The sequence below is a fragment of the Anser anser genome (assembly GCF_964211835.1).
Source record: "Anser anser genome assembly, chromosome: 19".
Classification (NCBI taxonomy): domain Eukaryota; kingdom Metazoa; phylum Chordata; class Aves; order Anseriformes; family Anatidae; genus Anser; species Anser anser.
In genome coordinates this window covers 9,272,346-9,296,086 of record NC_139740.1, presented here as the reverse complement: position 1 = coordinate 9,296,086, position 23,741 = coordinate 9,272,346, and the positions used below count along the sequence as shown (strand labels likewise).

At 39.5% G+C, this 23,741-nt stretch overlaps 2 protein-coding genes across 11 annotated transcripts in view; one reads left to right on the top strand and one right to left on the bottom strand.

The window, feature by feature from the left end:
* Positions 1-2,862: 2,862 nt before the first annotated feature.
* Positions 2,863-12,016, bottom strand: UTP18 (UTP18 small subunit processome component). Its single transcript, XM_083805249.1, has 14 exons — positions 11,311-12,016; positions 11,066-11,193; positions 10,885-10,980; positions 10,121-10,200; positions 9,800-9,885; positions 9,050-9,175; positions 8,063-8,237; positions 7,639-7,739; positions 6,893-6,983; positions 6,498-6,621; positions 5,390-5,564; positions 4,627-4,769; positions 3,801-3,857; positions 2,863-3,148 (listed from the first exon to the last, which is right to left on the bottom strand). The coding sequence occupies exons 1-13, from the start codon at positions 11,623-11,625 to the stop codon at positions 3,833-3,835; spliced, it is 1,665 nt and encodes a 554-aa protein (XP_083661375.1). The 5' UTR covers positions 11,626-12,016; the 3' UTR covers positions 2,863-3,148; positions 3,801-3,832.
* A 146-nt stretch (positions 12,017-12,162) lies between these two features.
* Positions 12,163-23,741, top strand: part of MBTD1 (mbt domain containing 1) — a 35,338-nt gene continuing 23,759 nt past the window's right edge. For 4 of the 10 annotated variants that reach the window (XR_014574003.1, XM_083805235.1, XM_083805242.1 and 1 more), the window contains exons 1-5: positions 12,163-12,365; positions 19,594-19,795; positions 20,490-20,629; positions 21,602-21,716; positions 21,811-21,893. Coding sequence is in view for 9 of the 10 variants with exons in the window: in XM_083805235.1 (XP_083661361.1) it covers positions 12,345-12,365; positions 19,594-19,795; positions 20,490-20,629; positions 21,602-21,716; positions 21,811-21,893 (561 nt within the window). In the remaining variant the exon portion in view is untranslated. Of the gene's footprint in view, positions 12,366-13,414; positions 13,463-13,799; positions 13,991-17,709; positions 17,824-19,593; positions 19,796-20,489; positions 20,630-21,601; positions 21,717-21,810; positions 21,894-23,741 lie in introns of all 10 variants that reach the window. The other 6 variants (XM_083805243.1, XM_083805238.1, XM_083805241.1 and 3 more) reach the window with 5 other exon arrangements.

Below are 23,741 nucleotides of genomic sequence, written 5' to 3'. Positions count from 1 at the left end.
TCACAGCCCCCTGCCAAAACCAACAAAAAAAACAGGGCAGGAAGGGGTGTGTGTGTGTGTGTGTGTGCATGTTAGGGCATTATCTGAGACCTTCAAATGCTTTGAGAAGCACTGTTAGGTGAGAAATCAGCTTCTTTTCAAGGTGTTCTATGACTGCCACATCTATAGCACTACATGCAGAGAGGACATTATTTGCTCTCCCTAATCACCCAATAGCTAGAAAAATCAGGTAGTGGTTGAAACAGTTCCACAGGGAAAAGATTTATGGAACTAACTTTCCAAATAATTTTGAGAGAAGCACTCTTGGACCTTGAATTAGACATGGTGAAAATCATTTCCATCCTTTAAACTTTTGCTAAAACACTTACACTACAAATCTAGTTCCAAAAACAGATGCAAATGGTAGTTTCAAGACAGGCTTAGTAGTAAACCTAATAATCTTATAAGTAACCAGTGTTACTCTGGCATCTAGTCAGTCTTTTTTCCTTTCAGATTTCCTTTCTAAGCACCAGACTAATTGTCTTTAGCTTGCAAAATTGGACAAGATCACAGCCTGAAGGGGAAAGGCTGTGGTGATAAATATTTAATGGGCTACATCAATAAAATTTATTTTGCCAAGGAGAATGGAAGAAGAGGAAAAAGCAGAGAAATAATTCATTAAAAGAACTTCATCTGAGCAATGCCAGTAAAAAAAAAGGCCACGCTAGGAAAAAAGGAATTAAACACAAAGGTTTTAAATAGGTCAGAAGCATAAGTACTATTAACGCATAGCAAACTGACAAAGCTGAATTTTTCATTTGAGATGAGTAGTGTGATATGTATATCTAAAATGTGGTAATTCATCCACAAATGAACCACAAATGAATTGCAAATAAATATCCTGGACACATTAGTAACAATGTCAACTTCTTGCAATACTTATCAACATCCAACTTTTTAAACCTGGTCAGTACCTGAAAGAGTCATTACTGAAAACACATTACAAAATGCCACAAATACACGGAGGTTTTCTTCATTTCTCATAAGGCAAAAGTCTTCATTATTCTATGTTGAATGGAGCTGTAAGCCATGTTTTGCAAAAGACAAAATGCAACAGCAAGAACTAAGATATTTAGTACAAAGGTTAAACTTGCTTGTTCTTCAGCGTTCCTGTTAACTCATTATAAAGCTTAATATTTGCTAACTACATCACAGAATTTGTTTAAAATGTTTAGATTAATCTCTCCTTCCTTTCTGGTGCTATTTAGAAACATTTGCAGTGACATGATAGTATATAGCACCACACCACGTTATATAACACCTTTTCCATTCGCTTTCCTGTCCCATCCAATCTGGGGATCTTACCTTAACCACAAATCTGCAGGATGTGCAGGGAAGAGCATTAGAAACTGTTGGTCTTGTTAACTTAACAAGGCCAGGAATCCCTTAATTCCTAGTTTGAGATCTGTTCAGGACTTGCTATATGGCTTTGAAACACTAGGTTGAGAATTATTTCCTTATGGAAAGAGGGGAGACACACACTGGAAGAAGAGGGGCAGAGAGTCAAGTGGATTAAGCATACTGAAATACTTCACAGCTATTTAAATGAGATTAGTCAATCTAACTTATTAAAAACCTACCTTTTTAGAAGTCATTGGACCTATCTGAAAAAAGATGTAACAGTTTTGTGGATTAGGTCACGCTATTTAAACCTAGTGGAGAAATACAGAAATTATAAAAAAAAAGCTGAGTCATGTTGAGAACCACAATGCTACTCAGGAGCAGGACTGTCACAGGACAAACTGATACATTGCATAAAGCAATCAAATGTCCAAATAAGTGATTAAGTGCTGCCCTCTAGTGGAGTATCAACCAGTTTCAGCTTCTGGTTTTCTGAAATTCAGCAAATTTTTAGTCCCATCTAGATTTTAAACTAGATTTGGTTGTAACAGAAGACTCCTACATCAAGCATCTTAATAAAGTGTGCTTATTTTTCCTCTTCCAAAGATATTTAGGTTTAACACTGCAATAAGTTTAAATACTCTAGTCAGTTTAACACCTTCATAGCATAATCTGCTTTTTCATGATTTGTAAAAATGCATCACTGATAAAGCTGTGTTAAAAAACAGTACTTCAGAGAACACTATCCTGTTTTTGAAAACAGTTATGACAAGTATTTAGCAATAAACTCATACCTTTGACAGCTTTCTAGAATTAGCTTTTCCTCATGCTCTGAGTACCTTCTTTGTAGTAAGACTTTCACTGACTGCTTAATATTGACCTTCACTAACGCTTACTGGAATACCTTGCTCTTGATATTACTGCTCCAAAAGCTCCCTCCTGTGAAGTGGACAGATGTCATTAGTCACAATTTATTCTCAAAACAGAGACTTTACTTATGTTGTAGCATACTCCTAGCCAACTTTGTCCTCTATGTATTTTAAAATATGTGGCCAATTCAGGAAAACAATGATCAGACGCATATCAGAAAGAACCAGCAACAGCAGCTGTAAAGTAATCCTTGCTAGGTGACCCTAATGAGGTCAGGATTTTGCAACTGATTGAAAAATCAAATGAAGTGACACTCAGGGTGATTCAGGATGCTTTACTTCCACAGAAAGGTAAGAATGGAGCCTTCCTGAAGAATTAAAGCCAACTGTTGTACTGTGGTTTTGTGATATTTTGTGATATTTGTAAGACATTAAGCACAAATGATGGTGACTGGCATTCCTCCTAAGCCACAGCTGGCCCACTGCACCAACGGGGTTCTTCAGGTTACTTCTTTGCACCCCCCAGTCAGCAAAACCGTGTTTCCAGCCACAGAGGGATCTGGCTGGTGGCAAAGCTCAAGCCAAATGCACAAAGCAGAGCTCACACTTCACATAAAGCCAATACTTGTATTAACAGTGCAATAGTTTACATTCTCATAATAACTGAAGACATTAAGCATTTTTTGAAGACATTAACTTGAGTATCAACCATTAAAATCTATAGTCATTTGCTTACGCAAAACATTGAAAAAGTTGAAATAACATGCCTGGAAACTTATCAGGTACATTTATTAAGTAAAAACATTCAAAAACCATAAAAGTTATATTATTTCTCAACTTCCATATAAAAAATGTGCTTGATTGTGTAGTTCCATTCTTGTAGTTCCAGGTTACAACACCTGCAGAAAGATCAGTACAGAGAATTTTGTTAGTATCTTCAGAATATTTAGCCATCACAAAGTTTTACGCAAGCTTAACATGCAGAAGATTAATCTGCCTCCAGTTTGAATAGGCTGAGCTTTCAATCATTACCACATTTTGGGTCAAATAGCAATACTATGTTACTGACAAGGCTACAGGACATTCTCCTTCCCCAGGAAGACATTAAAGTCTACAATAAGATGCCTGCACACAAGCTGTACTTCAAGCTTATTTATGTAACCTAAATTTTCAATTATGCAGGCTTAACGTGACTTCACAACAGGATCAAGGTAAGCCAGCCCACAGTTGCTTTTACCACCACTGCCCAGGAGTGTGATTTAAATATATTCAGATTTTCTTTAAATTGCTGTCAACAGGACTGGGCAAGTTTCGTTAAACTACCTACTGCCTTTAAGAGTATTAAGAGTATTATTAGAAAAGCTGAGATTAAAAAGACAAGTATAAATCTTGGCCATTAAAGTAGCCCACTGTGTACAAATGATCCAAACAAGACCATTTCAGATTACACACTAAGAACTTCTTGTTGCCACCTATGAAGTGGTGGAAACAGCAAAACAAAACCAAGATTCCTCAAGAGAATCTTATCAATAGTTCTAGTGCTACTCTTACCTGAGTTACGAGCCCATTTTCTCCTCTATCTTTTAAAAATCTGAATAATGTTTCAGCCTGAAGAAAAAACAAAGTTGAGACAGGTTTAAAACTTCAGTAACCTGTTGAGCAAACAACGTAAGAAATGACAACTATACAGTAGCTGAAACATGTATGTAGTAAAAGACAGCAATCGTCAGCTTAATAGATTTACCTGAAGTGCCATTACAATATGCAGTTCAAATTTAAATAAAGGACAATTGCATTACAAGATTTATTCTCATTTTTACATTCTTCCTTAGGAGGTTTTTTCATAAGTTCTCCCCGTCAGACCTCATAAATCAGATCTCACATTAAAATCAAGTTTATCTTAAGCTACTCAACAGACATCCAGATTCCTTTGAGTATCTGAAAGGACAGAGATTGAACAACCTCTCTGGACAACCTGTGCCAGTGCACCCCCCCCAAGGATGCTCTTCATCCTGCCTTCACAGCTAGAACAAACCCATGGCAGATGCGGATGCTAGTATGGAAACTCGTATCTTGTTTTAGTCTTCCAAACTATTTTAAAATGGAAAAAAATGGGAAGAACATCCAGTATCTGCCTTTTTCTTTCCTAGTTATTTCAGCAAGAAACAATAAAATTTTTGACAGAGATGTCCGCAGCAAAGTATAGTTTATAATCAGAAAACAACTACGTTTATTCCCCAGAATAGGAAGTCAGCATCATACTCTCTTAAGTAAAAATCAGATCAAGTAGACCAATTTATAATTTACCAGTCATCTGCCCCACCTTACCAAAGGTAAGTGTGCTACCTAGCATTTATCAGCTTAATTTAGTACATACCTATATAATAAAGCTTTGCCTTTGTTGTTTGCTATAGAGAAAAATCCACTTCTAGGAGAAAAGTCCATAGACTGAGTAAGATAAATTTGTTTTCTTCTGAACACTGGAAAGTTTGAGAATACCGTATACGACGGAATGTGTATCTATTAAGAAATACGTAACTCATCAGTTAGGAACAAAAAAAATCACATTAAAGTAAAAATTAAACGTTTAAGTTCAACACTGATTTCAAATGATCAGTTCTATTCCTATCCTACCCACCCCACTCTAGGTAGTGTTCTACTGAAGAAACAAGGTGCAGGGAACACACTAAGAAATCATTTATTGCACCTAATTTATTTTTGAGTAATTACATCTAAAAAGTAAAAATAGGCCTCCAAATCCTCAGATTAATTGAATAGATCTACTGTTGACCAGAATTCTGACAAGGCTGGCAGAATTCTGAATGAGCTAGTACCACACAGTAGGACTGTAACAGTTAACAGATACTGAAAAATCAGATTTGTTGCTAAGTTGTTGTATTTACAGCACTGTAAAAAAAGGCATTTTAAAGAGAGAAAAATAACAGGTGAATTAGGTGAATTAGACTACACTCAGAATGTGCTTCAAAGAAAAAAAATAATTTTCTTAGATGTACAGTGCCTTGTACACATCCTGATTTGCTCTATCAAATTCTGCAGTACACCTATCTACTCAGTATCAGTTTTATTACATCAGCAGGAAAATTTTTCCACCAAGATACCATGCAAGAAGCTGAACATACCAATTTGACAGCCTCATCAGCTTCATTGGAAGCCACAGCCAAGATTTCCGTGGTGGGATTGAAGGTCACAGATGTAGCAGATGTAACTAGATTCATTATCGCTTTAACCGGTTTAGGATTATTTTCTTTGAGACAGACATCAGTAGTATATAAGTTTACAACTCCAGAAACTGAACTAAAAAGAGAAATTAACAAAGACTATAACAAGAAATAGCATTTACAGTACATATTCATTTGTTATCTATAGCCAACATTCAACTTAAAAAGATCACTGGCAATTATTTAGCACAGTTTGTAGTATTTTGTTTGAAGCTTGCAGTTTGCTTTAAAGTTTGCAACAGTATTTAGTGGAGGGTTGCAAGGGGCCAGTGGGGTATCTGAGACACTTAACTGGAGATACTTCATTAACTGGTCTCTTATACGAATTCAAAGCAGTGAGAGCTCGCTATCAAAGATTCAGAAATCATTTAGAGTTCTTTTGTGTTTGCTTTTATACAAAATACAACAACTAAAAACACCCTCTGTGCAGAGCAACTCTACTTAAAAATGCTCTTCTGCAGTGGGCTAAAACACGTGCTGTATTTAAATATTTTGCAGTCTCATTGCAATGAATTGATACCACTAGCTGAAGTTGCATCTCAGCAAGCTTATTTCAGAAACACTTTCAAGCAACATTAAGACACTGTTGGTGCAGCCGAGTTAAGACATCTTTTAAAGTGATAACATGTTCTCTTACAGCAACCAAATCAGAAGTGTAAGAGTAAACTAGAAAAAAAGGTGAAAGAAATGGGGCACCAAACTGACATTTGTACTACATGTTATGCAATTTCACTCAGTATGATTTTAAAATTAACTGCTAGACCTATTGCAAGGCAATAGTAATATATTAAGAGTGATACCGCTATTCAGTGTGTATGGTATCTTATATATACATGGAACAAAATAAATGATTCTCATAGAAAAGGCAATGGTTCATCCATTCACCTCTACTGGAGCTTCATTAAAAGTGAACTTTTTCTGTATTCCTACACTCCTACTAGCCCCGAATAAACTTACTGAAGAGCTTTGAAATGAGATAGAAAGAAACTGAAACATCCACGTTACTCACCCACATGCCACATATTGGTTATTTTTTGAAACAGCAATACACTTTCCTTCCAAAGAGCCTTCATCTTCGAATTTGTGTAGACACTTTCTGCTTCTTACATCCCAAATGAAAACTTCACCTTCCTCTGCAGAATCAAATACAAGATTATAGAAGCCACGTATACAGAAGACACATTGATTTGTCTGTCTTCATAAAATAAATTTCAGAAAAAGACAGCTGTTAACTTATTTAAATAAGTATCAAATATAGGATTTCTTTAATCTAAGAATATACTAAAGCGATTCATTTTTTACATGATTGATCACTTAATTTGCCAATTAACTTGGCAAAACAGCTGATTTACAAAAAATAATATAAATGGAATTATAATCAGTGCTATTAGAGAGAACACTTACTTGAATAGCTATATATTTTACTGCCGTCTGAAGTGAAAGCAGATGCAGTGGATCTTCCATTTACCTTCATGGTGTTGATCAGTTCCTTTGTCTGTAGGATGAAATTAACAGTGACGACTATGAATCTGGCATTTCAACACTTTTTTTTGCTCCCTCACAGAGGGATCTTACTACATAAGGGAAATGAGCTTTATTTTATAAAGGTATTTTTCCTAGTTATTTCCAAGTTGCTATCATATAGCAATTTCCAGGTGCTATGATATGGCATTTTAAAATATAACTGAAAAAAGTTCTAGATTCATTATGAATCACAGCAGACAGAATAATTCATGACAAAGGTACACCAACATGTGCTAGTGCTATCCCAAAAAAAAAAAAAAACAAGTCCTATTATCATCCACCCTCAGATTCCTGTTTCCGTACTGAGGCCATTAGTTTTGTTAGCAGTGTTCATGCAATCAGATGAAGCATATCATTGACATAACTTTTTTTTAATAGAACAGCAACAAAAAAATCCATGATACTCTGGATTTAACTACATCACCAGTCCAAAAGACAACTTCACTGAGAAAATTCTAAACATCCCCAAATCATTTTCTAATGCTACAGGTAGTTAATAGCTCACTCACAAAGGCTGTCACAGTACATCATACCTGTTTTAACTAAAAAGCTAGATTGCAAGCAGACTTGAAAGGAAAAGGGTACCAAGAAACTGAAGTTACATGCATTACGGAAATAAAAACCACCTTCATTGACAGCAAGTGAAGATAACCCGAAGTTCCAGTTAGAAGCATAAATGATCCATCTGGAGAGACTTCAAAGTTTTTGACAAATTTGTCCTCCATGCCTTTAAAAAGAGAATTAGATCATCATGCTGGCACAATTTATTCTCTCTCCTTAACTTTCACACCTACAATGAATAGGAGCAAGACCTGCTTGTACTTCAGCTTTTTGGTTCTGTAATATACTGCCCCCATAAATAATGTTATTAGTTAGATATCACACAAACCTAGGGTTATATCCTTGACAAACTAAAGCTAAACATACTCTAAGTATCACTACCTCCAACAATTCACTACACTTCCTTATAAAGCAAATTCATATGCCATCTAAATGACAGTTATGTCTATTTAACAATACTGAAAACACTTAAAGGACTAACAAACATACCTCTTACTTGATGTACAGGAATAATGCTTCCACCCATCATGTCGTACACGTAAAACATTTTATGGTGAGTACCAGTGGCTATAACTTGTTCTCCATCAGCACTGAAACGAGCTTTATAGATCGGAAAACTCTCTAAATAGATGCTCTGTATTTTTGGATTCCTTATACCATCAACCTTCAATAAAAACATCATCACATTAAGGAACATACCAAATAGTTCTACAGAGTAAATGCTTATTGACTCACCAGTATAAGAGAAAGTAAAAATACACCAGTTGGAAATGAGTCTCTCCCTTTCTTCCAAATTTACAAATAGCCCACATCTCACCCCTCACCCTACACACTAGGCACTCCCAGCCTTCCTGGATTACTTCTTAGCCTTCCTGCCTAGCCCATGCTTTGTTCAAACTGTAATTTCTAACACACTTTTCCAAATGGAAACATTTGCTTTGCATTCTCCTCTCCTGCAGAGTTGTGGAAGTCAAATTCAACTTGTGTGTTTGAACACTTCCCTGATGCTGGGCCACGCAGAAAGTTCTTAACAGTTATGATTTTTAGTGTTCAGAGGAGCAAGACAGGAGTGTCCCAGGACTTCCTCCTGCAGTACAGCATCTCCATCCCCAATATAATTTCCCAGCAACATTACAATTGTAGATGTAAGTGGATTGCTCCTCACAATACAGGTTTTACAAACAACTTCAGAAAAAACAAACACCACAACCTCACCAGCCCTTGTTACTCATCAACTAAAAAGCCTCATAGAACTAATTTACTTATACTCTGCAAATAGTTGGTATGAAGCCACTGATTGAAATCTTCCCAAAAAATCCAATTCCATTCTAATCACAGACATTACAACCACTCTGTGCATGCCACCATAGGAAGAATGAAAAGCAAGTTTATCATCCCAGGCTATTTCAGGTACATTCAACAAAAGAGTATTCGGTACTAGTGGTCATCTACATCATGTAAATTGAAATTCTTCACCTGAAAGAGTGACACGGATCGATCACGTCCAGCAGTCATAACAACTTGAGCAGATGGATGGAACTGCACAGTTGACAGTTTTCCATCAGCAAGACGTTCCTGATTAGCAGGCAAGCAGCTCTTCATCTAGGAAACAGATTGAGCAGTTTAAAAAAAACAAAGTTTATGCATTTATTTATGCTGATGAACAGTCAGCTTAATTATTTTCTTTGTTGTACAAGAGATCTCAAACCCTATGCTGACATTTAGGCAACAGATACAAGCAGAACTCACACACACAGTAAGCTTGGTAAGCTGTTTCCACATGGTAGATAAAATAAAAAGCTAGTTGGACTACTGGTTGTAGTAGAAAGCCTATGTAAAACTCTTCATTCTCACTCACCTGAAATAATTGCAAATGAGATAACAAAGAAAATAATTGTAAATGAAATCATGTAAGAAAATCTTAAGGCTCACTTTTCAAAAACCACTTCAATAACCTCAAAGTTACGGGAGGTTTCTATCCTTCCCACACAGACTGAAATCCCACTACCAGATGTTATTTAATAACACAAAGTAATCCCTGCAGCAAACAATACACCTCAATTTGTCTCATGCTTTCATAAGGTGACCTATCAAGTTGTGTAAATACTGAAACATTACAATTACAGAAAAACAAGAAACTCATGCAATCACTGCCCAAAGAGCAATAAAACAAAGCATGTATATTTTGCACCTCAGACTAAGTTGCAAAACCAGGCTTGCCTTTACCTCCAAAATACCTCTTGGCAGGGATTCCGAGGTTGATATGAAATTACCAGTTCTGCACAGCAGATCATCATCATCATCACTGCCACCTAATTAAAACGAAGCATATTGAAAAGGTTAATTCGCCAAACACTCACAGATCACAATCTATAAATTCCTTACAGAAACAATAAAACAAATCAAAGCATGCTAAAGGAAACAAAGCTAATTAAGCCAGCATATCAACACACCACAGAAATCGACCAAACATCAAACAATCATTTTTTAAGCAGCTGAATAGGAAAGCACAGAAAGGCATATTAGGGTTGTAATGGGTTTCTTTACTATCGCTTGTAGTCCTCTTGGATTTTTTCCTGTTTTCTCTGTCAGCCCAGGCAGGAACTCCTCCCATAGCTCGCTGAAATCTAGCAAGATAATGGTGAGGAGAGAGAAGGAAGAAATCTTTTAACACAATTATTTCTTTCTGCGCATTAGATACATGTATGTCTTGCAACACACACAGTCAAAAATTTGCAAGATTACTTTCACTTAAAATGCTATGCAAAGTTCTCCTCAAATTTCATTCAGCTTCCTTTATTCGTGTAACTAATATAATAAAATAACATAATAAAATAGCTTCCTTTATTAGTGCTAACTTATAGAATGTGATTGTAAAGCAAAATTGATACCAATCATTAAGGCACTGGTCTTCAGAGTGATGCACGCTTCAGCTGAAGCCCATCTGAATTTCTACATCATTATGCTACTGCTATTCTTTCTTATATTCCTTACTCAATTCAGGTATTTTGTCATCCTAATTAAAACACAATAAATCTCTACAAATAGCTTTTGGTATAATTTATTAGAAGAATTAGTTTATCTCTACAAAAACAAGCATTAAACAACTTAATGAAGAAAAACCCAATTCACATTTTATTTACTACTACTCTCAGTATTATTTTTGGATATAAAAATACCAGAAGCACCAGCTCTAAACAACTCACATTAACACGATAACATTTCCATGGAGAGCAGTCCACAACAGGACTTGGAAAACCACACACTCTTAATTTAATAAAGCTTGCCAGAGAAGTATTAATGATACTCACTGCTCTTCAAGTCTTATTTTCAGCTTTTTCTTGGTAAGAATTTTCTCAGCATCACTTTTCATCAGATCTCTCCTGTACCTGTGCGTCATATCAATCCTAGGGAACAAAAACACACAAAACACGAAGATCATTCCCACTGTAAGCCCCTTATAGCCACTCCTACCTGCGAGCTTGAACTTACTTTTCCTCAGCTTCATCATCCTCATCCACCCAGGCCGGCGCTTTAGACACAAAAGTGCTTTTCGCTTCGTTCTCCACCTCCGAATCACTGGAGTCTCTGAGAAGGCTTCCTCCCTCTGTAGCGGCGTGCTGGAAACAACCGAGCGGGCCCTTTTAGCCCAGCCGCGGGGCGACGACCGTCCCTCGGGGGGACCCGCAGGCAGAAGGGTGCCACCACCGCAGCTCCCGCCCGCCCCCCGGCCCTACCTGCCGCGGGCCGGCCAGGCGCTGCAGCAGCTCGCCCTCCTCGGCGGCGAGGCAGTCCCCGAAGAGCAGCTCCTCCAGCTCCTGCTCCGCGCCCGTGGCTCCGGATAGGGCCCGCAGGTGCCGGCCGCGCTGCGCCGCTTCCTCCGCCTCCAGCGCCGCCGCCTCCTCCTCCTCCGCGCGCCGCTGGAGTTGCTTCGCCATCTTCTTCTTCTTTTTACCGCTGCCGACTTGCATTTTCCTCAGCGAGGGCTTCAGCAGACCCGTCCGCCGCGGCCCGGCCTCCCCCCCGCGAGCCGCCCCCAGCCCCGGCCGCATCGCTCCTCACGGGGCCACCGCGCGCACCGACCGGAAGCGGAAGCCCTGCTGGCTGCTCACGTACGGACCGCCCACGTGACCGCCTCCCTCTCCCGATAGGCCCCCGCCGCTGCGCCCCCCTCTCCCCTCGCTCGGCCCACGTGAGTCCGGCTGCGAGGCGTGGTCACGTGGCCTTCTTTCTTTGCCTCCCTTTCGCCCCGCCTGCCCCGCGTCCCACGTGACGCAGAGGTGGTCAGGCCGCACCACTGCGTGCGCGGGGAGGGGTGCTGCACCCCGGGGCGTGACAACGAGCAGCTTTCCTCCCCAGCTCAGCAGCGATTCCGCATTCCCCACCACCCATCCTAAAAATAAAGCAGTCCTAGTCTGGTCTGCTCCTCCTTTTCATCTCTTTCTCATTCTCTCTCTCCCCCAGCTTCCAAATGGTTTCCCCCACAGGCGGGAGGGGGTACGGCGAGCGAGGCAGCCCCATCCCGCGGGGCGCCCAATGAGGGCGCGCGGGGGGCGGGGCTCGGCGCCTGCGCAGTGCGCGCCCGCTCATGTTGTTGCCGTCCCGGCGCAGGGCGCGGGGCCCCGCTCCCCCGGCGCGGCGCTGAACTCTGCGGGGCCGCCCCGGGGCCCCGGCAGGGGCAGGCGGCGGGGGCTGGGGCTGGGGGCGCCCTGAGGGCCGAGCCCAGCCGAGGGGGCCGTGGCGGCCGCTGCCTGCTGCCCGCCAGGGCCTGATGGAAGACACAAAGGAGCTGGTGAGCGCCGGGGGCTGGCGGGGGGAGAGGCGACGCGAGGAGCCCCCGTGGTCCGCGGGGTGCGGAGCGGGGCTGGGGAACGGTGTGGTGGGGAGAGGGGGGCTCCCGGGGGGCTGTGAGAGAGGGGAGCAGCGGGGGAGGAAGGGGGAGACCCCCCCTCCGTCGTGATCCCCCTCCTCTGTCGTGATCCTCCCCCTTCGTCGCGATTCCCTTCTCTGCTGTGACCGCCCACACGCTGTGGCCCCCTCTTCTGTCGGGACCCTCTCTGTGGCGCGATGCCCCCCAGGTCGCGGCTGTGTTGTTGTTGCGGCTTTGTTCCCGACCCGTGCCGCAAACCCGTGCGACCAGTTTCGCTTTCAGGTCGGTGCTGGAAGGGTTCGCAAGGGTTCTGTCAGCCCGGTTCTGTCAGGTCCTGGGAGGAGCGGCCGCGTGTGAAAAAGCGACTCCTTTAACAACAAAAAAAAAGTTTAAAACCTGGGTTGCAGCCGCTGGGATCCTTAACTTCCAGTCCCAGTCAACACTGTGAAAGCTGCAGGGCAATTCTCTGTGGTTTAAATGCAGATTGCTTTGCATGTGTGAGGAGCTGCGTTTATTTGTTTGCTCGTTACAGCTGCTTAGAGCAGTCCGGTCCTGACTTGTAGGGAGCGGAGTAAAAAGCGTATGGGAGAGACTAATCTGGAGCTTTAAATGGGAACTAAAAGTGTATTCTTCACAAAAGCCAACAAAGTTGATAGGTGTGTGCAGTTGTCTTTGCTTGTTAGTTCTGCCTAGGGATGGGTTTGAGGAAGCGTGTAACCTAAGCTATAGAGCAGCGCAGCTGAGGTAAAAACTCCCCTAGGTGGATGCCACAAGAATGGTTCAGGTGTTCTTGAGAGCGTGGAGACCTGTACGCATACGAAATGCTTGTAGCCTGAAAATAAGAATTATCTTCATTTTTGCTCCCTAAAGAGCTGGACGACGTTAGCGGTGCTAATAATGTTTACAAAAGAAGTTCCTCCTCATTAGCTTTCAGTTCTCTTACCTTCTAAAATTTGATTTAATTTTGCAAGGTTCTTGATACCTTCTGCAAACTACTACAACATACCTTCACTTCTCAGGTAAGTTGGCACACATCAGACATGTGCAATGTTTTGCTGAATCCAGCTCTGAGCACATAGAAGGAATTCAGGTGTAGCACACCATGGTTTTGGGTTGGTGTTGGGTTTTTGGTTTGTTTTTGTTTTTTAATGTTAACAGGATGGTTAAAACAAAGTATTTGCCTTCTAGACTTTGCCTCTTCCGGGTATTCCTGTATATAAGAGCTTTGTAAACACATAATGGAATTTGTAACAGATTTTCATTTTTTTTTTTTTTCAAAACTCAGATATTTCACATATTTACATCACCCCTCCCCCTCCAAATTGCCTGCTAATTTGATATATTTTTTTGTAAAAGAGTCTCCCCTCTTCTTGTGTGAAACCCCCTGGGGAAGAGGCTATGGACAAAACCATTGGCAAACAGCAGAAACTGGCTTCAGACAAAATGCTGTCATACATAGCAAATGAAGAGACAGGAAAAACATTTCTGTAATTTTCCAGCTGAGATTTTACTTATAATAAGAGTGGAAGGCACATTTCCAGATAGAGGTGAGTTGCTTATATAAAAAAAGTAAGTTTGGTTGGTTCTGATTTCCAGGAATCCCGAGATGTTTAGCTTCGGAGTTTTCTGTTTGTTTATTTTTAATGAAAGCTGAAAGTGTGTTTTCTTTAAATTGGTACTGTGTTTGAATTTTCCTTTTTTGTCACGCTCAGGCACAAGTAGATCTTCAGTTCTGTCAGGGGTGAGCTAGTATTACTGCACTAAAGTACTCTGGCCAACTTAAGTTCAGAAGAGTTGTAATAAATAAGTTCTGTCGTCTTGGTGCCTTAATGCTGACATCCAGAGCTAAAACTGAGCTTGTGGCATAAAACGTTAATGAATGAATTTTAAAACCACGCATCAAATTTAATACCGACTTCGAAGTATACTATGGGAAACGTATGATCTGTTAAGGATATGTGATTAAAGTAAACGTGACTTATCACAGACCCATGGCCTGAAGGTTATAATGACCTCATTGTTGACCTTGGCCTCAAATACCATCTGCTCCAACTTCTGTCACGTTTCTGAGAGTCAGATCTGAGTATTGAAAGAGATGCCTATCTGTGTAGGTGCCGGCAGGCTTCTGTTAAGCTACAGCTCTCCTACTCAGTTCTAAATTGCTGCCTTTCTGAATTCAAGCACCAAATTGATTCAGAAGTACTGACAAACGTTTTGAGCAGGTTGAGACCTTTCTGTGATTTTGTATCAGTCTCCTTTTGCCAAGGTGTGCTTACTTGGAGGCAAGGGGGTTGGTCACTTAATAACGGGGTAAAATTTCTATAGCAAGTTCTCGCCTTCAAAAACACTTTCTCATAAATTTTGCTGATACTCAAGCATAGTTTTCATTGAACCACTAAAGCAATCTCCTGAGTAAGTATTTGATGTCTAATTAACATTAAATGGTTTTATTTTGTGATTTGGCCCTGCATTGTCCACCCTTTGTGACCAGCTTTTTGTGCTGAAAAAGTAGTTGCCATTCTCCGAGAGCGTATGCTATAATGTGCTGACTAAAATCAACTGTGTAACTATATGCTAAAGGAGTGAGAAATTAGTTATTAATCATATTTGTTTAGAGTTGCCTTCCTGCTTTTAGGGAAACCGGTTTCCTTAACTATATTCTTTTATCATGCCATTTGCCTTATGTAATAGTTAATTAAGAGTATTTCTTAAAAATACATCGTTGCCAAGTACTCACAGAGGGGAGAGGAAGAACAGGAAAATGGGAAGTTGGGCAGAATAAGAAAGCAGTTTTTTAGGGTTCCTTTCTCCACCCACCCCTTCAGTAAGAACTATGCAAGAAACCCCCAAGCAAATAATCGTGCAGACTTGGATTTGCCAGTCCCGCTTCGCCTAGATCTCGTGTCGCTCTGTCTAAAAACCTTTCCTGTTGAGGAACTGGTAATCTTACTAGGAAAATAAGCTTAGCCAGTATACCTGAATGTTTGGCCCGTATGCGTATTGCTTCTGCTTGCTGACCTACTGGGTTATCCTGTAGTGCAACAGCTACTGCTCTTTGGCTAATGACCGGTTGCGCGGCTCTGAGGCTTATGGCGAGCCAGGCCTCCTCTCCTGCTCGGAGCAAGCTTTGCAGATAGGCAGGGTGCATTCCCCCACGTTAGGAGGTGAAGAGCACTAATCTGTTTCAGTTTTGAGGGAAAGGTAATTTTCCTCCTCAATGTCATTTTTCATGCTAAATCCAAGCTCCTGGATCCATCCTTTTCTTTTATGTCTATATTTTGAAACATGTTCATTGATCTTGTTACGGTTGTAATTGTTGGATTGAGTTCCTGATACTGTCTCTAGTAGCTGGAAAATGAATTTTAGGAGAAAGATTACCAAATGTTGATTATTAAAACCTGTAAATATAAAATTTAAGCTTACTCCCCCTCTGCTGACAGTGGTGACCCACAGTTCTGTGGTTATGACAGACCACTTTGGCGCTGTAACTTAACATGCTACTTATTTGGGTGGAGGACTGCATTCTCATGGACAGTGTGTCTCAAAATCCAGTGGGAGCACCTGGTACAGTGTAAGCTGCTCTCTCCGAGGCTTCCATTCACAGAGGTGCTGCAGATAGCAGCTAAGTGCTCCTCTGTCAGACGGTGTGGCTAGTCAGCTGGTAAGGCACGCTGCTGCTCGGCACTTGCAAGAACGCAGCAGGAGTTGCAAGCTGCTGCTGTTACCGAAGCAGATGCCTTTTCCTCAATTATGGTTCTGTTGGAGGTATACGTTGCCCTTTATATAAGGATGCAATTTTTGACCTTTGAGTTCAGAGTTGTACCCTAACTATTTTCTGTTTCAGATATTAGAGCTTGGAAAATAATAGGACCTTTCATTTCAGCAGGAAGGGCTATCAGAGATTCCACACATTATTCACTTGTTTCTATAAATGCTGTCTCAACATGGGTTGAAAAGAACCTTAGAGGTGTTTACTATCAAAATAAAAGTGTTTTGGTGTGCTCTAGCAAAATTCCAGCATAGGTATTTGCATATTTTCTTCCCTAGCTTCCACCTAGTTCTATAAACAAAGTAGTTTGTATTTTTTCTGTTGAAAAACTGTATGCTTTCCAAGTTACCCAAAATGTATTTTGAGTAATTTCCCAAGAATTACAATCCAGATAATAACTATAAATTAACATTAGGAATGTCCTATGCAAATTATCTGGCAAGTATGCTTATCTTCTGGCAAAAGCTTGGATGAAAATGTTATATAAAAACTATAGTATTATTTTAATCAGTAAAGCTGCTATTTGGAGTTGCTCATAACTTGAGCTGAGACAATTTGACCAAATATAAAGTAAATGGAAAGGTGGAATATGAGACTTCTTTTGACATTTTAGTTAAGCGTAACTAGCTCTTGATGATTGCTTCTTAGAAACCTCTGTAATGCTGAAGAACGATTTTTTTAGAGGTCCCAATTTCTCTAGAGAATTTGGAAATGTTTTCTTTCTCATCTGTGAATATTTTGGCAGAGAGGGCTTGGCAGTGATGCTAAAGTTCTAAATTTATGTGATAGGAAAAATAAATAAAAAAAATTAAAAAGAGCCAACCATTCTGTTGTGGTATGTGTGATTGTAATCTTGCACCATGCTTCAGCTTGCCTACAGCAGCCTTTCTTCCTTCCCTCCTGTGCCACTGGAGCTTCAGCTTGCCTCCAGCTTTCCATTTCTGCTCCTGCCCTCGCAGTGGGAGCCGCGCTGGCTCTGGGGTTTCTCTGCTGTGGCGCTGGGAGTTGGTGGGACTGGGAGCGGGCTGTGCTTCTCTTCTTCCTCCTGAGCTCCTCCAGCATTTCACACCCTTGGCAGCAAAGCACTGGGTGAAACAGAAGGGCCGTGTGTGTCCAGAGGTCTCTGGTTTAAAAAGAAAAAGAAGTGTGCTGAGACCACCCTGTGCTGCAGGTTCCACTACGGAAGGTCGAAGCCCTCCTTTGTGTAGGATAGGGCCCTGGTCCCTAAGTTGAAATGAGGTCAGCCGATTGACGGAGGATGCATGGATGAGGCTGGATTTCCTGTCCGTGGGCTCTGGTACACCACCAAAATCTGTCCGTAATACCAGGAGGCAACGCAGTGTTACTGCTGTGAATGGTTAGGATGGTGCTGTGTCTTATTTCCTGGTGGAGGCAATGGTCAAGGAAAGCCAAACCGGGGCATGACAGAGTTTGAGATTCTGGGGAAGGTAACGAATCTTCACGTTCTGATCTGTAAATTACTGCCACTTTTTGCAGAACACTGTATCCATGGCAACGTGTTCAACTTCTGTCTTAATCTACGCACACGTGCACACAAACGAATAACTGATCTTGCATCTTGCTGGTACTAGTATCAGTGATAGTGTACAGGTAAGGCTTGCTACCAGCGCAGCTTAGGACGAGGTTTTGTCCTGCCCTCTCCCTGCATTTCCTCTGATGATTGTAGCTGTTGTCCTAGCTGCTTCAAGCAGCTCTCGGTTTCTTCAAGGAGATGTGGAGTTATGCCCTGTCCTAAGTTTTGGTTGGTTTTAATATAACTTTGTGTGGTTGGCTGCGGCATGTGTGCACAGTTAACATTACATTGAATTTGTTTAAGTTTCAAAGTGCTTTAAGTGATTTGTGTATCTTATTTTATAATCTTTTACGCTTACAGGATGTGGGGTTTGGTTTTTTGTTAGTTGGATGCTAGGATTGAGTCAGTGTGGGAATCAGTTTTCCCTTTTAACTATGAAGAAATCCTTCTATAATAGGACTTAGATCGAAAAGGAGAATAGAGAATATTATAATAAAAGGATAGCATGGCAGAAAAAGGCTTGGATAAAATCCAACAATAAAGATGTTCAGGCATATACTCTCTAGGAAAGGGATTTGGGGAATTACTGTGATGAAATCTTAAAGCTATGAATCCAAATGCAATTTAAGAAGGAAAAATCCAGTCACATTTCTTTTTGTCTACAGTGATTTTTAAATAAAACTAGCTCTTGGATGGGAGCGGGAAGGAAGTAGAAGCAAAGGCTTTCTTATTTATTTTTCTGTTTTCTTGCTGTACTTCATTTCCCTAACTTGTGCTTCCATTGTAGAATTTTTGTCTTTGTTTTATTAATACCTCTCATTCTTAGTAGATATTGTTAAGAGTAATAGAAATACTTTGAAATTTCTTTTTTTTTTTAGCTTGATGAGGGCAGCTCACTTATGTAGCAGTAACCTTGTTTCAGTAGAGCTGTTTAAAATAGTGATCAAGTGAAAGATGTGACTATTACAATGCATGTAGTGGATATGCATCAGAAAAAGACCAGTTAATCTGTTGTTTATGCTTCTTTAATGTCTTCGGAAATTGCTCAACTCCTTTGCATTCTTCAAATCTGTATGTTTTCACTTGACCTCAGATTTATAGGTTATAGCAAAGCTATTATGTAACAGGGTTTTGTAGATGAAAGTGGCAAATTAGTCACCTTTCTATCTTTTAGTATTTATTCAGACCCTATTGCCATAGTAACTGAGCTCTTCATAATTGTTAATGTATTAATCCTCAGAACATCCCCGTGAGGTAGAGAAGTATTCCTGGTTCGCCCATGAGAAACTGAATCCTAGGGAAGCTGAGTGATTTATCTGTAACCCTGCAAGCCAGTAGTAGCAGAGAGAGAGAGAGCCTCATTCCTGCTCGGTGGAATAGTGCCCTCCTCATTGAACTGTCTTTTCTCTGCCCAGCTTTCTCAAATGAATGAATTCAGGTGAAATTGGCTGCAGCCATCTGGAAGGTGCTCATTTACGTGTAAGATCCGTGTGGCTGTCATTAATCAGCACATCAAGATTAATGAACTCTGAAGATACCAAGAAAAAGGAACGTATGGGCTGATACTGTGTATTCTCAGTGGACCAAGAGAGATTTTTCTTCCTGTTTATCATAATACCAAAAATTGGCTAGTTTTGGCTCTACTAATACTAATTCAATTGGCAATATGTGGCTCATATTTCTGTGCTGATTGAGCAGTTTGTAGTAGTTCTACATTTAAAGGTTGACTTTGACCTTTGAAACTTTTTAAGTTTGCCTTTGATATTTTTTGTATACAGAATGCTCTGGTATTCTTTGTTTTGTTTGCTTTTATTTTTTTATTTCTTTTTTATTATTATTATTTTTAGACAGAACATACTTCACGAACAGAAAGGAAAAGACGTGATTCATTCGGGATGTTTGACGGTTATGATAGTTGTAGTGAGGACACCAGCAGCAGCTCCAGTTCAGATGAGAGTGAAGAAGAGGTTGCTCCTTTGCCATCCAGTCTCCCAATCATAAAGAACAATGGACAGGTCTATACTTATCCAGACGGTAAATCTGGCATGGGTAAGTAAGTGGTATGTGAGTACCCAGACTGTTTTTCAACCTCTGCTGTGATTTGTGAGTGTCCAGTCCCAAGTGTTTGTTCCCCTTGAAAATTGACCAAAATAGTTGAAGGGAAGTGGATTGTTTGGGTTTTGCAAAACTGTAATAAGACAGAATGTGAATCTTGTTGTCAGGAAAGAAATAGTTTATGAACATTTCCCCCCTTATAATATTTATTGTGTATAATATACACACAAGTGTATGTTCTCATGCACATTGTTTTTGTGCTTTGAGCTTTTTTGAAAGTGTCATTCTGTTCTCTTACACTTGGAAGTATATCTCTCTACCCTTTATCTTGTTTATATATACAATCTATAAAAATATTTCTTCCAATACTAGGAAAACTTCATTACCACTGCTGTATAAAGCCTGTCAGTGTGTCCCTGTTCACTATTACCTAGCTATGAACTGCAGTTTACCAGAAAAATAAAAGGGCAGGGAGGAGGGGAAAGATTGTTTTTGCCAATGGGGAAGAATGTTTTGGACACGTTTATTAGTGTTTAGCAGAGATTTCTCTGGGTAGAATTTTGGATTTGGTAGAAATGGATCAGTTTGGTGCCACCTACAGGACCTTTCTCATGCTGTCTTTGTTCTGAATTTTTACTGTGGCTTTCTTTACACCCCAAACATTTTGTTCTTTCTCTCCTCTGATTAGCTACATGCGAGATGTGTGGAATGGTTGGTGTCCGTGACGCTTTTTACTCTAAAACGAAACGCTTCTGCAGTGTATCATGTTCCAGAAGCTATTCATCGAACTCCAAGAAGGCCAGCATTCTGGCCAGACTTCAGGTAGCGGTACAGACACCATTTTCTTTATATACTTATTATAGTCAGTCTGTCTTTGTAAAGTGTGTGCGCTTGTAAAACTTGCATGATGTTTTTAAAACAACTAAGTCAAGTTTCTAAACACAGTAAAATTGTCACATAAATGATTTCTAAGCCGAAATTCAAAACCATATCACTAATGAGCAAATTGCTTTGCTCAGCAGAGCAAATTACACAGAATATTGACTCCTTATTTCTGCTGCAGCGGCCCACTTTTATCTGCAAGAAAAAGATCATGCAATCAACAATTAGTCTATATATGTAGTGATTTGAAAATCCATGCATCTCATCCCCAAGATACTTTGAGGCTTTAGAGAGAATAAAGGTTTATTTAGCACTGTCGTGTTTTGCTTTTGAGGGTTTTCTTAACTATACAGTCTTACAAAATGGGGTTTGATCTGTTCACTTAAAATATTAATCAAATAATCAGGAAAACATTTCTGTAACATTGAATAAAAGAACTGGAGATGTAGAGAAATATTATATCTTAGCTCATATTCATTGCATATGCAACAAAGGCCAAGAAACTGCATTCTTATAAATTAGATTTAAAAAAATCTTTCTTCTAATCTACTTTCCAAAGATATCTTTTTTTTTTTTCCCAGGTAAAATAATGAGTATATATGTTCTTCAAGTTGGAATACTAGTACAAAAGTAATCTTTTAGGAATTGTTTTCCTGTTGGTGTTTGAATGTCTTTAATATTATATGTAGTTTTGTGGTGCTTGGTCAACTTTCATACTATGTTGTGTTAATTTTAGTTAAATCTACCAGAGAAAAATACGTGATAAATCATTTTTAAAACTTAAGTGTTTTCTTTTTTTTCCCCCCACAGTGACTTTTTTCAAAAAAGTTGCATCAGAAATATGCTACAGATCTATGGAAATTTTCGGGTTGGAGTTTGGAAAGGCTTTATTTACTTAGCTTTTTGTTGTTGTTTTAGGGTAAACCTCCAACAAAAAAGGCTAAAGTTCTACAAAAACAACCATTGGTGGCTAAATTAGCAGCATATGCTCAGTACCAAGCAACTTTACAAAACCAGGCAAAGACTAAAGCAGGTAATGGCACATAAACAGCTAAAACAAATTCTGAGCAATACAAGATTTATGTTTCATTAGCAGCTTCCTAAATGAAATAACTTTCTCTTAACAGCTGTCCCTGTGGAAGGTTTCAGCTGGGGTAACTACATCAATAGCAATAGCTTTACAGCAGCTCCTGTCACCTGTTTTAAACATGTAAGTATTTTTCAATGCGTTAGTCTTTTGTGTGTGTGTATCTGCATGCATGCATGAGAGAGAGAATCTACATTAATTCTTGAATTTGTTTTTGCAAAACATGCATACCCAAACTTGTTTGCAAGCCTTGGAGTGCGAAACCTGTAAACTGTATGAGTATGACCACTTTTAAATACATATGTATGTTTCTGTTTGTTCTTTAAATCATTCTGAATGCTCTGTTACACTCATCGTGCATGCTTTCACAAAGAAAAAAATAAAAGGAGTCTTAAACACTTGTGAAATTATTTTTCAAACGTTCTGGGCACAAAATTGTGGTATACACTGTAGAGTATCAAACCAACTAGGTCATGCAATGCTAGATAAAGTTATAAAATACTTATTAGATTGAGGCTTGCTCCAGTACATAGGAACTGATCTTTCCATTACATATTTGGGTTTGGTATTTTTTTTAATCTTGGTTTTTAGTCATTCTTCCTATCAGTTGTGCTGCTAGGTAGTGTAGAAATAAAGGAAAATTGAGCCTCTTCATAAATCTGAAATGAAAAAGCATGCTTTTCTTTGCGTTATAATTATGAGGATTCCAAACAAAAGGTCCTCAGTCATTCTTGTCATGACAGAATGTAGCTTGGGGAATTAGGAAAATTTTTATCAGCATCTGTCTTTAATGTGTTTGTTAAAATCCATTGATTATATGTTGTTTAAAATATTGCCAGTAGTTTCTGGTGTAAAGGTTTCTCTAAGTAAAAACTTTTACCGTCTCTTTTCTCAGCATGCTGTATTTTTTTTTATTTCAGAAGCTAGCGTTTCAGCTTCTTACAAGAGTTTTATTTTGCTCGAGATTATCTGCTGAAAATTTCAGTCAAAATAAACATTTTGCTTCATAGAAGCCCTTCATAAGGGGGAAGAGAGACACATTTTCTGGCCAGTTTTGGAATTCATGCTGAGCCCTGTCAATTCATAAATCAGTAGGAGTTGAGGGCTCTTGGCAGTTGGCACTTTCTGAATAGTACCCTTTATGCTTAGAGGCCTTAAGTATTGCCCAGAACAGAGCCTTGTATTAGTATAGATTCATGAATTTGTATCAAATTCCATGTGCTTAAGCAAGCAAGCATGTTTGCCCTTTCCTTTCACAATTATGTATGTGTTGTAACAAGTAATTTCATAAGTACGTATCAAAAGGTGTTGTTTGATAATGACCTGTACAATTATAACAGCAAATGCTTCATGCTTAATTAGGATACATCTACAATAGTTATACATTGGTACATTAAGCTGTAACGTTCCATATGAAAAGGAGTCAGATCTTCCTTTCTTACTGCTTCGTTCATTGACCTGAATAGTATACCAGTAATGTGAACAGGTACAATATTAATGTTCAGAGTTTACCTTGGAAAATTTCACGAGCTTTATGGCAACAGTACTACTAAACCAGAATGGTGTTTCTTTTCACCCTACATTTTCTTTTTTTGTAGAAGTAAAATGCAACTGCTGCAGTCTAATTTGGAAACTTTTTTTTTGGTGGACGTTATTTAGCTTTGGAATAGTGTGATTTACATTTACCCTTACTGTAGTTTTCTATGAAAAGCATATTTAAACCAGTCAAAATCAGAAAACACATTAGTACCTTCTTCTTGGTAGATCCTTCCCTCTCTCCCATTCTCTCTGTTGATAATTAAAATAAAAAATATTCCTGTTGTCTGTCTGGAAAGCTCATTGCTATTTTTTCTATGTGATAGATTCTTTAATTTGTAAAAGTGTGTATTAGTTGTTGTTTGTTTACAATTCATATTATAGATTACATGCACATTTTGTGTGTGTCCACAAGACTGAGTATATCAAGTTTAT